Source organism: Myiozetetes cayanensis, unplaced genomic scaffold (assembly GCF_022539395.1).
Source record: "Myiozetetes cayanensis isolate MyiCay16 unplaced genomic scaffold, myiCay2020 scf16, whole genome shotgun sequence".
NCBI lineage: Eukaryota > Metazoa > Chordata > Aves > Passeriformes > Tyrannidae > Myiozetetes > Myiozetetes cayanensis.
In genome coordinates, this window is record NW_026087270.1 from 1642112 (window position 1) to 1656810 (window position 14699).

The 14699-nt window shown below is 38.8% G+C and overlaps 1 protein-coding gene across 3 annotated transcripts in view; it reads left to right on the forward strand.

Annotated features, from left to right (window-relative positions):
- Positions 1-14699, forward strand: part of LOC126638086 (cadherin-8) — a 151618-nt gene that overhangs the window by 104781 nt on the left and 32138 nt on the right. For 2 of the 3 annotated variants that reach the window (XM_050311747.1, XM_050311746.1), the window contains one exon: positions 11966-12087. In XM_050311747.1, the coding sequence (XP_050167704.1) occupies positions 11966-12087 (122 nt within the window). Of the gene's footprint in view, positions 1-6611; positions 6657-11965; positions 12088-14699 lie in introns of all 3 variants that reach the window. The other variant, XM_050311745.1, reaches the window with a different exon arrangement.

Genomic DNA, 14699 nt, shown 5'->3' on the forward strand with positions numbered 1-14699 from the left:
ACATATTCCCACTGACAGTCTCAGGTTTGTGACAAACACTCCAGCAAATAACAGAAAGTCTGGTCATTGTCTTTAAAGACAGATGATCCCTTTAAAGTCCCTGAGCTTTCTTTCACCTGGTGTAACACTGAGTGAGCAGCTCAAGGTTTGTATTTTCCTCCTGGGTGTGACACTGGATTCCTCAGCCTGCCTTCAGGTCGACTCCTGGTGACCCTTTTTAAGGTACTACCATGAGGATATTCAAGCACAGACAGATTCTTTTAAAATGAGTTTAGACTCCAGCCTTTTCAGACATTCTGGGAAATACAGGAATGAAGTATGGATATCTTTGCTGTGTCAGGTTGCAAGAAGGCTCTTCTAAAACTTCTCCCTCTTAGATTAGATATTGGGAAGAATTTGTTGGCTGTGAGGGCAGGGAGGCCCTGGCACAGGTTCCCCAGAGGAGCTGTGGTTGCCCCATCCCTGGAATGTTCAACCCAGGTTGGATGGGGCTTGGAGCACCCTGGGCTAGTGGAAGGTGAACCTGCCATGGCAGGGGTGGGACTGGGTGGTCTCTGAGGTCCCTTCCAACCCAAACCATTCCATGATTCTGTGCTTCTCACTCTCTGCATCACACACAGACACAGCAGAGCAGTGCCTGGGAAATTCCAAAGCCAGGGCAGGACTGCCTGGGAGAGGATATTTCTCTTAACCTAGAGCCATGCTTTTAGCCAATTTTTAAATCTCTGAATGAAGAGTTTTAATGGAATTTCTGTTCTCCTTGTTCTGCAGGCACTGCAGTCACAGAGCTTTTCTTTTCATTGTGATTAACTGCTTTATCAAATGATTCTTGGTGTTCAGGTTCAGGTGCCAAACAAGCAGCATTCCTGTGGCAGGCTCAGCCCCTGCCCAAGGAATGGCAGGACTGCCACAAGTAGTAGAAATTCTCGTGAGTAATTGGTCAAAACGTTAGATGAAAATCTAGACAAGATCTGAGATGTAAATGGCGATCTGACCACAATAAATATTTTGCAGGCACAGAGCAGAGGAGTCTCAAGGACAAAGCTGTGGGCTCTGTCTGACAGAGGTAATTACCCATACCAACGGCATTCTTTAGAAATGAAGAAGTATGAGGCAATTTTGTCACCTAATGGGAAAGGGCATAAAGCCAGAAAGACTCTTTATGGTTTACCAAGAATATAAATACAGTAATTGAATCATCACCCAGCACACGCTCTACTAAAGTTATCTATATTGTGTATTCCTTTAAAAAATGCAAGGACACTAATTAAAAAGGAAGAGAGACATAATTATTCTTCAGAATAATCCAGTGTACTTTTTAATGCCATGTATACCTTTGCTCATGCTTTCATTTATTTAATTTTATTTAGCCTTCTATTGGAAAAATTACCGTAGGCATTATTAGCAATAATTCCAGCATTTTAGGGAGTTGCTTTGGTGCATCATATAAATTATCTCTAATTTAGGGCTGAGTAAATTTCACTAAGTTTGAGGCAGAGAAGGAAATAAGCCTTTCTGGATATTTAAACAGGAGAAGCTCAGGAATATTAACCTTTTCTGCTTGACCCTTTTGGCTCTGGCTTAGTGGGACTCAAACTGGATAATCCATCATTTTTGCACTGAAATGCAGAATTTACTAAGGTAGTTTTTATTCGTTTGCACATAACTACAGGGTTACACAGAACTCCACAGATCCTGATGGGTCACAGAGTGTTTGCCACTGGGCAGTGGAGGGCTGGTGCATCCTGCCAGGCCACTTTGCAGTTCTCAGCTATGAGGGTGTATTCAAACACAGCACAGAGTTTCCAGTTGGTGTTTTTCACAGGTCAGGAACAGCAGGAGAGGCGATCCACGTGGATAACGACGTGGGAGTGGCCATATGAGGAGGGAATAGAATGGGAATGGGGTGTACTTAGTGTATAAAATGACCTCAGTAGTTCAGGATTAAAATTCAGGTATGGGAGGCTGAGTAGAAGTTCCATACCTCTGGTTTCAGAGGGAAGCATGCAAGGCAGCTGTGAATAAAGGACCTGAGTAACTCAGTGCAAAAAAAAAAAAAAAAAAAAAAAAGTCAGAGAAGGGAATAAACATCATTATGGCGAGGAAAAGGAGAGGGATTTGCATGAACAGTCTAAAATATTTCATTTCTGGTTTCCTGGCATTAAAAAGGCAGGCTAGACATCCTGGTTCTAGGCTTGCAAATATTCATTTCATGAAGACAAGCTGGAGTTAGGACACTGCTCAAAGTTTAATACACAGAAGTCAGGGTACTAGGTGGTGTTTTAGAAGGAAATAATGCTTTCTGTGGCATGAAACAGAAGAATTCATGTAAGGAATACAAGGTTCATTAGTGGAAATGTGCACAGATCAGTGACTGATTCATGCACAGCATGTTAAGTTACTTTGAGGCAATCTGGAGGCATGGCTAAGCTGACAATATACATATTATATTAACAAAAGGAGGGCATCTTTACCCTGAACAGCTACCAACTGGCCATCTGCACTTTGAACAGTTGAACCAAAACTTCTAAAGAAAGTAAGATTAATGTTTGAAATACTGGGTAGTATTCCTCTTGTTTGGTGAGCTGAATTCATCAGTTTTAAGTGGAATGTGACTTTTTGTGGAAGGCTCCTGCATGAGAGCAGGTCAGAGTAGAGGTTTGTAACTGAATATAACTTTAGACAATCTTCTTTAGGTGTATTTCTGTCTAGAATAAAGACTCTGCTCACAGTAGCATACTTTGAGCTTCTAGCAAAGGTGCTGGAGAGCAAGAGATGACACAATTTTCTGGCTGAAAAACAAAGGAGGGGATTTTTGTAAGGGTTCATACTGGTGTTTAGGGATATCTTTTTGCTTATTTCCAAAGGTACGCAAGTAAGAAAGGTTTGATGCTACACTTCTAGAACCTGATTCATATCCAGCATATCCAATAATATATTATCTGTGAAGGAAACATAAGACTAATTAAATTGCACTGTTAAAAAAAAATCAGTCTCAGAAAGGAATATGAGCTCTTAAAGCAATGACATTTAAATACTCCTGTAATAAATTCTGCTTTAATAATAATTTTTATTAAAACATTTTGATATTTTGTCTACCGGTAAGGGAGGGATTTCATTTGAGCCATAAATTATTTTACTTCAGTTATGAAATCATTTAAAATTTAAAAAAACCCCAAAATATTCCAGACATCTTGTCCTCAATCAATCTGCTTATTGTTATTATTGTTACTGTTATTCATTAGAAAATTTCAGAGCTAATCATAATTGACAATAAGACCTTGCATATCTGAGTCAATATTTTATGACATTTTAATATACATGAGGTATTAGCATATTAATAATATAATTACTCTAAAGTGTGGGCCAGATTCCTGACTGGTTTATGGCAGCACAACTCCCTTGGTTACGCTGGAATTGAGAAACACAGCAGCAAATCACGCTCTGGTATTTAGTTGTGTCTCAACATTTTTCTTCTTTTCCTGCCTGTTCGCTGGGTAATTTTTTAAGGCAGGTCCTTTTCTGGCACTGAAGGGCACCATATCATTTTCTGGAATTTTGGTCTCATTGTTGTATTTGGATATTAAAACCTGTTAACTTCCTCACAACAATGTAAGGCATTGCTCTGCCTCAGAAAATCTGGACTCCTCATTAGGCTTGTAGTGCTGTGATGCACAAGAAGTGAAGATCCACTGGCATTTCATCCCACTGTTATTATTTCTAGTGTGTAATGAATCAGAAAGATGTGCTTCCTTGTAGTTTTCTGTGCTTCCCTTTTTCCTAACTCTTCCTACTGGTGGCTGCCACAAGGAAGTATTTCCAAAAGCATTTAGTAGACTCTGACTTTTGCTGAAATGATGTGTCTGTAGAGTAAAGCTTCCTACTTTCAGAGGCTTCCACAGACTGCAAATGTTGTTTTGTTATTTCTTATTCTTGAAGTTAGTTATAATTTTTTTCCATTTGTTTTGTTTGGTTGGTTTTAATTTTCATTGCTTTTTTTTTTTGCCAAAAAACAAAATTAACTGTAAAACTTCAAACATTTCTACCTTGCCATTCTTTGGAGTTGATAAGTGCCCTGCTAATAAGTACTAAAACTTTAGCTGTATTTTTAATTTTTACCCTCGTATAATTATTCCCCCCATCAACATGTAACACAGTTAATTTACTGCAGATTTCCTCCTGACTTGTACACTCATTAGGCACAAATAAGGCTCAATAACACGGTGCTTTATCACAGATACAGGTTGTTTTCTGCCAGCATTTGTTTCAGGTTGGTCTCTGGATAGATATGTGAGTGGGAGGATGTTGGCAGTATTCTTTTTTTTTAATCCTTTTCCCTTAAGGACTTACCTAGGATCTGTGAATAAACCAGAATGGTTTCATTGTCATAAACCTGACATGACTGTAGCAGCTTCCAATATAACCCGCTCCAGCAGCTATACTAATACTTTATTTTGAATTATGTATTTGTTTACCCATATTGATGTGCCACATATATCTTGATTAGGTGTCACTATGAACATAAAGCTCGTTGTGGTCAAAATTAGATATGCAGAGCGGTCTCTGAGGACCTACTGTTTGGATCCAGAGCTTCTGTTAAGAGACAAGTACCCAGAGCTGTTACCCAAATGTTGCAAAGATGCTAAAATTTTTGATTAGGATGGCCCTTTAACTCTTTTCAAGGCTCATCCCATCCCTTTGTTCCTCCTGCTTTCATATTCCCATTTTATATTCCATGCATTCTTAGAACCACAGAGTCATTTAGGTTGGAAAAGCCCTCCCAGCCCATGGAGCCCCCCTGTGCCCGACGCCCACCTTGTCCCCAGCCCAGAGCACTGAGTGCCACATCCTGTCCTTCCTTGGACACCTCCATGGATGGAAACTCCACCACCTCCCTGGGCAGCCCCTGCCAGTGCCCTGACCACCCTTTCAATGGAGAAATTCCTCCTGATGTCCAACCTGCCCCTCCCCTGGCACAGCTGAGGCCGTTCCCTCTCCTCCTGTCCCTGTTCCCTGGGAGCAGAGCCTGACCCCCCCCGGCTCCCCCCTCCTGTCAGGGAGCTGCAGAGCCAGAAGGTCCCCCCTGAGCCTCCTTTTCTCCTTTTTTGGACTCCATCCACATGAATAGGAAGTGGTGACAGCAGGGTGGATTTTTCAAAACGTGCACGTTGTGGCTAAAGGCAGACCACCATCCCAAGTGATTTAGGGTAACCAGAAAGCTGCAGTTTCTGGGTTGGGTTTTTGGGTGGCACAAGGGTTTGAGGGTTGCCTTTGCTTCCCATTCCCCTCTAACCCTCAGGTGGATATCAAAGAGTTTCAGCACCCTCTGCTCCCTCCAGGACAAATTTACATCTCACTTACCGTTGGCCCATGTCCTCAGTCACATTGCAGCAGCTGATAACTTATTTTATCTAAATACAAGAAATCCAAATACATTGTGGTCTTTTGATTTTCCCTTATAACCAGGGTTATGGTACAAGAGACCCTTTTCCACCTGTGAACTACATTTGAAGGAATGTTTTGCTTTTCCAATCTATTTTTTTTTTCCCTTTCCAAGCCCCTTTGATCTGTCTGTGCATTCAGACGAGACGATATCATGCAAATACACCAAAGAAAGCAAGATACTTCTGAAAAAAATTACAAACCTTTCCCAGTTTTGCAAATGGATCTCACAATTCAGGGAGTATCAGAAGTAATTACAGAGTAACTTTTTGTGAGACTCCTGAATAACTGCACAGCTTCATGGTATGAAAAAGAACAAAGAGGTTGCATTTGAATGCCAAATTTAACCTGACCTCAGATAAACAAAATGGGGGTTAACTGATTCTATCAGTATGTATTGTGCCGCTGCGAAAGAAATATATTCACATTTTTAAATTTAGTTTTATTATCAAGTTTTAAAAATCAGTATTGATCCTTTGAAGTCAACAAAGTACCCAGTTAAAATCTCTGTTTTAATTTAAATTATATTTAAATTTAATCTCAAGTTACTTCAACTTTTGGAAATAATGCAGTATTGCTGCTACAGTGGCAGATAAAGAACTGACTGCAGAGTTAGGTGGAATGTCACTGATAAAAAAAAAATATCCATTTGTTCTTTTTGCAGGCACGTTTTGCTTTTCTGCAAATTTTAAGTAATTGATTCAAAATCTTATGGGTTCTGGGCTACACGAAACAATTTTAATGTCCTACATGCATTAATGTGCAAACAGTTTTAATGTCCTGCAATCACTAAGGTGCAAATAAAAGAAAACTCCACAGAAAAACAAAGTGAGTGAAAACTTTGCCTGAACAGACCCTGAAGGATATGGTTTATTTATTTAATATTTTCTGCCTTGACTTGTGCACGCACCACAGAAATTTTGCTCTTTGTTTTTTTGTTCTGGCATTATCAGCAGCCTTAAAGTGTAATCTGACCTTTAGTCCCGAGCTTTAGTCCCATCCTATTTATATTGGTTAAAGGTAGGTGCATGTGGCCTACCTGAGCCAGTCTTTACAGATGGAGCTGCTGAACTTTGGGAACCTCTTAACTACAAATTCAGCTTTGAATTCGTGGCCTTGAAAAACCAGTCTGTCCTCAGTTTCCCCTCCTTCTTGTCCTCCTTTTCCAGGATATGCAGTGGAAATGCCCTCCCCGCGCTCCCCCTGGTTGGCGGGTACGTATGGCTCTCCTGGAAGAATGTCTTGGGCAAGAGTCTGACACTGCCCCATGGCCAGCAGAGGTAGAAAAGTGGGCAAAAATGAAAGAGGTGAATGATATTAAGCAGCTCCTTGGTTAAACTTGTGACAGTCGATCAGCGAGGAGATGAAAATAGAACGTAACGTGGCTTTGCTCTTGACTCGTTCATTCTTCTTCTGGAGCCCCAAATAAAATAAACCCAGTGAGCCCCTGAAAGGAGACAAAACTTTTCAAATCTGCTATTGTTTGTCTCCCAAGGAACGACTCAAGGAACAAACCCAAGAAATATGTTTCCCATCTTTTCCTTTCCGCGCCCCTCCCACACACTTGTACACACAGAAATCGCCACAATCTGCTCCTCTGGAGTGTTCCAGGGGGCTGAAATAAATAGAAATGGAATATTAATTTGGAAGCAGTGTTTGTTTCTTGTCTTAGCAACTTTTACAGGAACCTTTCTGCTATGTACTGGTATGCTCATTATATTGCTGTTTAGATATTCCACAACGTAGTATTTTCTCATCCTTTGAAAATACAATAATTTCAAGGGGGGAATCTAAATCTTCGTGGTGAACAATCCTGTCTGGGTTTTTAGTTTGGTGGCTTGAATTTTGTCCTTATTCAACACTAGCTTGTGTTCTGGTATTTTTAACAGGAACACTGGCAGTTGCTGATGTCTCCTGACAATTTTGGAGTCAGTTTGAGGCACTCAGTCTCTCTTGAATCGGATCATTACACAATGCTTCAGACAAATGAGCACAGGATTTGCTGCAGTATCTGATTTCTAGAGTTAAGCTTCAACATAAATAAAACTTCAGTTTCACAATAGCATCTGTGTTTCTCGGGATTCTTGAAGTCAGATTTGTCAGTTTTATATGACAGAAAGATTGTTATAAGCTGTGGTGCTCCAGAGGTAAAGGATTGCCCAATGAAAATAACAGCATAAACTCTAACAGGAGAAATAAACTTGTCTTGCATGTGGATTATCTTAATAAAGTCATCAGATAAAACTTTGATAAAGTCTCAGGGAATGGATCTGTTAAAATACAACTTAATAAGTTTGAAATATAAGGGATCTAAACCAAGCTCTCTTGTTTTTATTAAGTCAGTGATTCAGATTTTGTTTTGATTTCTTTGTTAGAACCAGGACTTCCCCTACTTCTAATTTAAAATATTTTTATAGTAGAAATTTCACTGAATCAGAGAAGCATGAAATAGCCATTTCCAAGCCATGTGGTGATGATAATAATAATAATAAAAATGTGTTATTTTCTAGGAATCTACTTTCTATTCAGGTACTTAATTTTAGTTAAAATGCAAGACCACTAATGACTTTTTAAAGAGAACCTTGAAGTGATTTTGGATGATTTAATTAAATAAAGAAAAAACTGGATTAAACTGAATTCCCTTGGGTTTAACAAATTAAAAACTTCATTTTGGTCTGCAATCATTCTCTTTCTCAAAGACCACTTGTATGTGTATCTGTCAAGGAAAGACGGGGGGAAGTGTTTTGAGCATGTTTATGAAGTGTTTGAGTGTTTATGGGAGTTGAAAAGCTGCACTATGTTCTGTTAGTTATGGCACAAGACCAAAAATTTTATTTATAAGCTCCATTTACTCCTAGTGTGTATGACTTGTTGCCTGCAGTGACAATGTTAACAACACTCAGTGCTTTGCAATACAAATTTCCAGTGAAACAGGAACATCTCAGTTTTGAGGAGTTTTTTTCCAGGAAGAAAGAACAATATTGATGTGGTAAAACATGTGTCTGTAACCTCCAAATGATCAGGTTTAGAGGCACTAAGTGGCTCGATAATATTTTGTTGTTAGTTTCTTTTTAAATTTGACTTTGGTTATCTCATCTGCCTCATCATTTTGGTATCAAACTCAGCAGCCTTTTTAAACCCTGAGTAGGTCTGAAGGGGTTTGTTACTCAGAGGAGTACCAGCAAATTGGGCGTTTCAAACCTTTGTGTTCCAGTAGAGTCTTGAGAACAGGGAAGAAAAGCAGGAGGGTTTTTTTAGGTGCTTGTAATCCTTCGATAACTATTCAATATGCATCTCTAAACTCGGTTGGATTTCCCATTATTTTTGGAAGTTTATTTATTATCACGAGTAAACCCCACTAGTTATTTCTGCCTGGATATTCGTTTCTGTGTGTGCTGTGCTCATCCAGAGCACCCTGCTGGATCTCAGGGCTGTGGGCAGTAATTGAGACCTCAGCAGAGCCGAGGATGAGCTGCACTCTAGGAAAGGATGTACACAATTTGCACATGTGTTTCTTACAGCTCCACGCTGTGCTGGGGCACTGCTGTCCCCAGATGACCAATTGAATGTATTAACTAAGTCCTTCTGTGCAGCTGTGACTCGAAAAGACTTTTGGTTAACCAGACTAGTTGAAGTTTTCTCAGTATTCTTTTTAATTTTGCGCCTCAGGGTGCTAAATTTTCAAAGGAAGCTGGTGATTCTCAAGTGACAGCCCTAATGATACTCTTGTATTGCAAGATTCAAGATAGGTCTTTTTAAACTGCATCACAATAAAGCTTTTAAAAATCCGTTTAGCTCCCTAGAGAGTCTTTAACTTTAAACTGTTCTATGATTTTGCATGAAGGAATCGATTGGAATTTAAATAATCAGTCTTACTGTCTACGTGTAAGAAGGCTCAGTCTCCCTTAATTCTGTTGACTGAGGGGTTTATTGGGGAAAAAAATCGTAAAATAAACAGAAAAAATCACCTCCACCCAGTAATTAAACCTGGGTTTTGTCAGTAGTTTAGAAAGAACTGACTCTCCATTCGTACAAATGAGGAAAAGTTGTGATGGTTGAATACTGTTTAGGGAGACACCCAAAGGTGCAAGGGGCAGCTGACCATGCAATGGGAGCAGTTTGTGCTCTCTGGAGCCACTTCAGACCCTTCCAACTTCCAGTCCAAGGATTTTGGGCATTGCTAACTGAGATGGATTCAAATATCCTCTGAGTAAGTTTTGCCCCTGAGAAGTTTTCAAACATTAAAAGTATGAAAATGAGCAGATGGGACTGTTTTATCTGGACAGTGTTTTGAACTGGATCTGCTTAGTGAGGATTCATTAATGTGTTGGAAAAGGTGTGCTCAGTGAACATTTAGCACAAAGTGAAATTTCCTTGAAAAGTTGGGAATGACAAAATAATTCAACATACTAGTGTGGTGAGCAGTACAAGCTGTAGATAAAATTCCCTCTCCATCTCTCTCTCTCTCTCTCTCTCAACAACAAATTTCATTGCAGTCACAAGAACCCTAAAAGGCAGTGGATATCCCCTTGTTTGGAGATCTCCAAACCAGTTGGGTCCCTCTTGTGTTTAGTAAATTAATTTTTTAAATGAATTCTCATCAAGTTTCTAATTATAATATCTTTAAATTTAATGTTTGTATTTCTGATGAAAGACAAACATTTTGGGGGCAGTCACAAGGGACATGAATAATTTCTTTAGAAGCTTATCTAATTAATTACATTTCTCTGTAATGTCTTTAAAATTTGAACTGCCATCATTTCATTAATTTGGATAAAAGTAAATCTTTAGTGTTTAAATATGACACTAGTGCTGAGAATTCTGATAAGCTCGAGATTCATTGTCTGTATTTTTGTCAAGCGAAGATTAAAAAAATGTGGTTTAAATGTTTGGGATATGATTTGCATATTAGCTTTTATTTGGTTTCAAATACATTACTATTTCATGGCTTGAGTTTCACCTCACATGTTGGTAAGTAAGATCATGTGATGCAAAATGGACATAAATGTTGGTCTTACAATATTTTAGTGGGATTTTCTTTTTCTTCTGTAATGTCTTTCTCTCCAAACAAAAACTTTTGTGTCCTTCAAAAGGGAAACTTTTAGAGTCTGATGTGTGGTAATCTCCATATTCTATAGTGGTGGAATGGTAATATTTGAGGCTATGCAGCAGATATAAAGCCTCTCTTTATAGCACCAGTATATCAGGGCTTGTGTCTTTTGAAATGGTTATTTTTATGCCATTTCAAAGTAAGGTCAGCTGAGCAGTTGAAATTTGCACATTTATGGGTGGAACCCCACAAATTACGTCCACTTTAGCACACCAGGAGAAAACAGGCTGTAAGGTGTAGGGTTGGGTGAGGCCACAACACAATTAACCTTGATGGAAACCACAAAAAAATCCAGCGTACATAGTGATTCTTCCTTTATTCATCTCTGTCTCTTGTAGGGCTGCCACCAGTTGCTCCCTGTGCACTGGTGGAGCCTGATCTTTGTGTATTTTGTAAACTTTTCAAATGAGAAATACACTGAATACCAGGCAGTGGGAGATCTGACATTGTTGGAGGCAGAAACGAGGTGGAACACTGTGGCTGTAAAATAATACTCACTAAGAGATGGACTTTGAAACTAGTACTGAGTTTCTTGTAGGGGTGTGTATGTGCTATGGAACTGTTTCTCATCAGATCAGCTGGTCACCCCACTTTAAACTGAGTTCACGTTTTTGCTCTTTGGGGAAAAATAATCTAAAATATTTATAAAGAGTCTCTAAATCAATGAGCTATACTGAATTTAGGGAAAGACACTAACAGCTGACTCTGAAATCTATTCAAATGCAAACTGATGGTTCAGCTTTTCTTGCCTTACAGCTCGTTCTCCTCTTTACAGGGGTAAGCAATTTTATGCAAAATATCTCTATATTATAAATAATGAGTTGTTACTTTGGGGAAGCAAGAAGTTCACAGGTCATGGTTTTGGTCAGTGGGAGATGATCAAAGTGCTTTAATAGTCCAAATTACTGTCTACTTTTGCCTGTGTCAGTCTACCATCCATCTTCCTCACAATGTGGGTCACCACATTACCCGTGTTTGCAATGAAGAAATAATAGATCTGCAGTCAGAACAATTAATAGAGTGAAATGCTCTGTTCTCTGCCAAAGATAAACAAAGAAATAAATCTCTGCTGTTTACAGCCTTCCCTTTTCCATGTATAATGGACTTTATCAATAAAACAATACAAACTTCATCAAAGAAAAATCTCACCAATTTAGCCCAAGAAAGGTCTTCATTGAGCTAATCTCCAACAAATGCTGTTTGCAGTAGGGATCTATTTATTCTTTTCAGCCACAAAACACTGACCATCCCTCTTTATCTCCCACCCCAGCTCCACGATCTGTTACGGATAAGGCAGCCCAGTTAGGCAAGGGGAGGAGCCAGGAAGAGCACGGTCACTGTGCAAGCATTTCTGGGTGTATTTAACTTCAGATTAAATATGCTTACCTTCCACACTTTGTTCTCTTGCCCTAGGGAACCACAGCCAGGTGTCCCGGGTGCCGGTGGCTATCAAGGTTCTCGATGTGAATGACAACGCTCCCGAGTTCGCCTCAGAGCACGAAGCCTTTCTGTGTGAGAACGGGAAGCCTGGACAAGTAAGCACCTCCATGGTTTTACTTTGTGTGAGACTGGGGCTGAGTTTCTCCCTGTCCCCTTAGGTCACCTTCATTCCCAAAATATACACCTGTATTTAATGCTACCAACCCTTCACATTAACCGAAGATGAACCGCTGATCACGTTCTGTGGTACATCCCTCGTTATATGGGCTTATTTTATTTAAGTAGAGGCTTTAAATTAAAGCTTTAAATAAGAATTCTGTGGTTTTATACTCCCACTGTTTCCACTCTGTGTGATGGAACTCAGCACTTCATAAGTTCACGTGTGTCAGGAGGTAAAAGTATAATCCAACCTGAATTCCAGTCCAGTTATTGAACTATATTGCAGCTGCTCCCAGGTATAATTTAGAAGAAACAGTTAAAACAATAAACCCATTTCTCCTTACCCTTATTTCAGTTATAATCTCTATTTAGTTCTTACTCCCTTTTTTTATGACAGTTGGGAAAAAACAAGACAGCAAACCCGAACTTGATGGGAAATCACGTAAATTGTAATTGTGTTGAAGGTTTCTAAGGAGGAATGGGGGGTTGGAGAAATGGAGTTTTCATTGTATTAAAAAAAAAAAAAAAAGAGAGAGAGAAAAAAAGAATTAACAGGTTATTTCCTCCTTGATTTAATGGGAAAAAAAGGGAATTCACACAACACTCCATAAGATGAGGTAAACATAGCAAAATATGGATTCAAACTTTATAGTCTTTTTCAAAGAAAATGGAGCAGATTTGTCAAAAGACATCCACTTTGAAGGACAAATGTACAGAAATAGGGAAGGATATCTCATATCCCACATAAATGACAAGGTAAAGATTCAAGAATATGTACAGACATTTAGAAAGTAATGCAGTGTAAATGAGATGTAACTTTTGTCCAGCATGAGAAACACTGTGTGTTGCAACAATTCACTGTTTTTAAACTTTGTAATTTATTTCTAGATTGTGACATTTTATTTGAATAAACAGCAGCTGACAGCATGACACTAGGCTTGTTAATCCAACTATTCCTGTGTCTCATGTGGGTGTTAGGCATTAAATTCACTGTTCTCCAAAGAAGGTTACCTGACAATAGAGTTAGAAGTTATTTTCTTTCAGCAGTGTGAAATGACAAGCTATACAGCAGTATGTGACAACCCACCTCTGCCAGGATTGTGCTGTTACAGCAGATGACTTGACTTCTAGCACCCCTTTTTGTTTAGTAAAACGGTGTCAAGAATGTGTCATTTGAGAAATGAGAATTCTCTCTAACCAGTGAAAAGGAGATTATTGAGATGTGCCCTTATGGGCAGACAGTCATGTCACTGCTGGCATTTAAGTTCCTCCAGCTCAGGGTGGATTTCTGTTTAGCTCGGGGTGGATTTCAGATGCTGAGTAGTTAAGTTTTCTAGAATACATTAAATTCTAATGAGGATAACTTCAGCCAGGACTCAGTAAGCTTCCCTAAAATCAGAAAGCTCTGTTGTACACTGTTTTCTGACTGTATTTATTTTGGCATTCCTGTCAAATTTCAGGTGGTTTAAGCGATGGTGAAAAATGTTCACATTTCATTTTGGAATGAAACAAGAAATGAGATGATTAAGAGTCAGCTGGTTAAAGAGGCTTTTGTTTAAGCACTTACAGAAAACTTTTATTAAACCACAATGTTCTTTATCTTACCATTACCTTTACACTCTTGATCTGATGGCAGATGTCACTCTTGAACAGGGATCCTGTGTGAACTTTGCAGATGGTTATTAAATATTTGTCTGCCAGCATGGATGAGGTGGCACTGATCCTGCAATTTGTTCTGTCTTTTAAAATAAAAGACAAATAAAATAAAAGACAAATAAAATTACTGTAACAGTAATCAGTCCAGGATAATCACCAAGGTTAGGTTCTGAATTTAAGTTGTCTGTCAATAAATTATCCACTCCTGCAAAGATTTTAGTATCTCCACACCTTTATTGTTTTTTCTTATTTCGATGCTCAAATTTCAGAATAAATCATATTAATCAGTCAAGATGTAAAATTCAAAAAATTAAGTATGTGTCACCTATGAAATAGATGACATGAGAAAAATACTATTATATAGTAGCAAAAATCTAATTTGGATTGTTCTCCAAAGTTTAAACCCAAATGTTACATGTCTAGGAAAGGTGCAATTGTGCAATTCCAGTCTATTTACACTTGCACTTCAACTTAAATCTAAGTTTAAATCAAATTTGAATTACCATAAGGGAGTTTGCATTTGAACTGTTTATAAAACCTTGTGTGCAGCCAGTAAATATATTGAACAGTCTATTCCAGTTCACTTTCTAAGGGTTCTATTTTGGGTCCTGATATAATTGCAGTGGCAAGTACAGCTGCTGGTGATGTGACAGAATGTATTAAAAACTGTTGATGTATAATGTTGCCAGATGCATTTTCGTTCCTTCAGCTACCTCTGAGAGCAGAGGTGCCACAGCTGAGAGAGAGGAAAGGGAGGGGAGGAGGAAACATATTTGTCTATGTACATTTTTATGTGCTGCTTGCACGTTTTTGCACACCACAGAAAGCTACCAGAAATGTTTCTTGTCAGTTTTAGGGGAAAAACATTAAAATATTTGAATGTACTGTTACA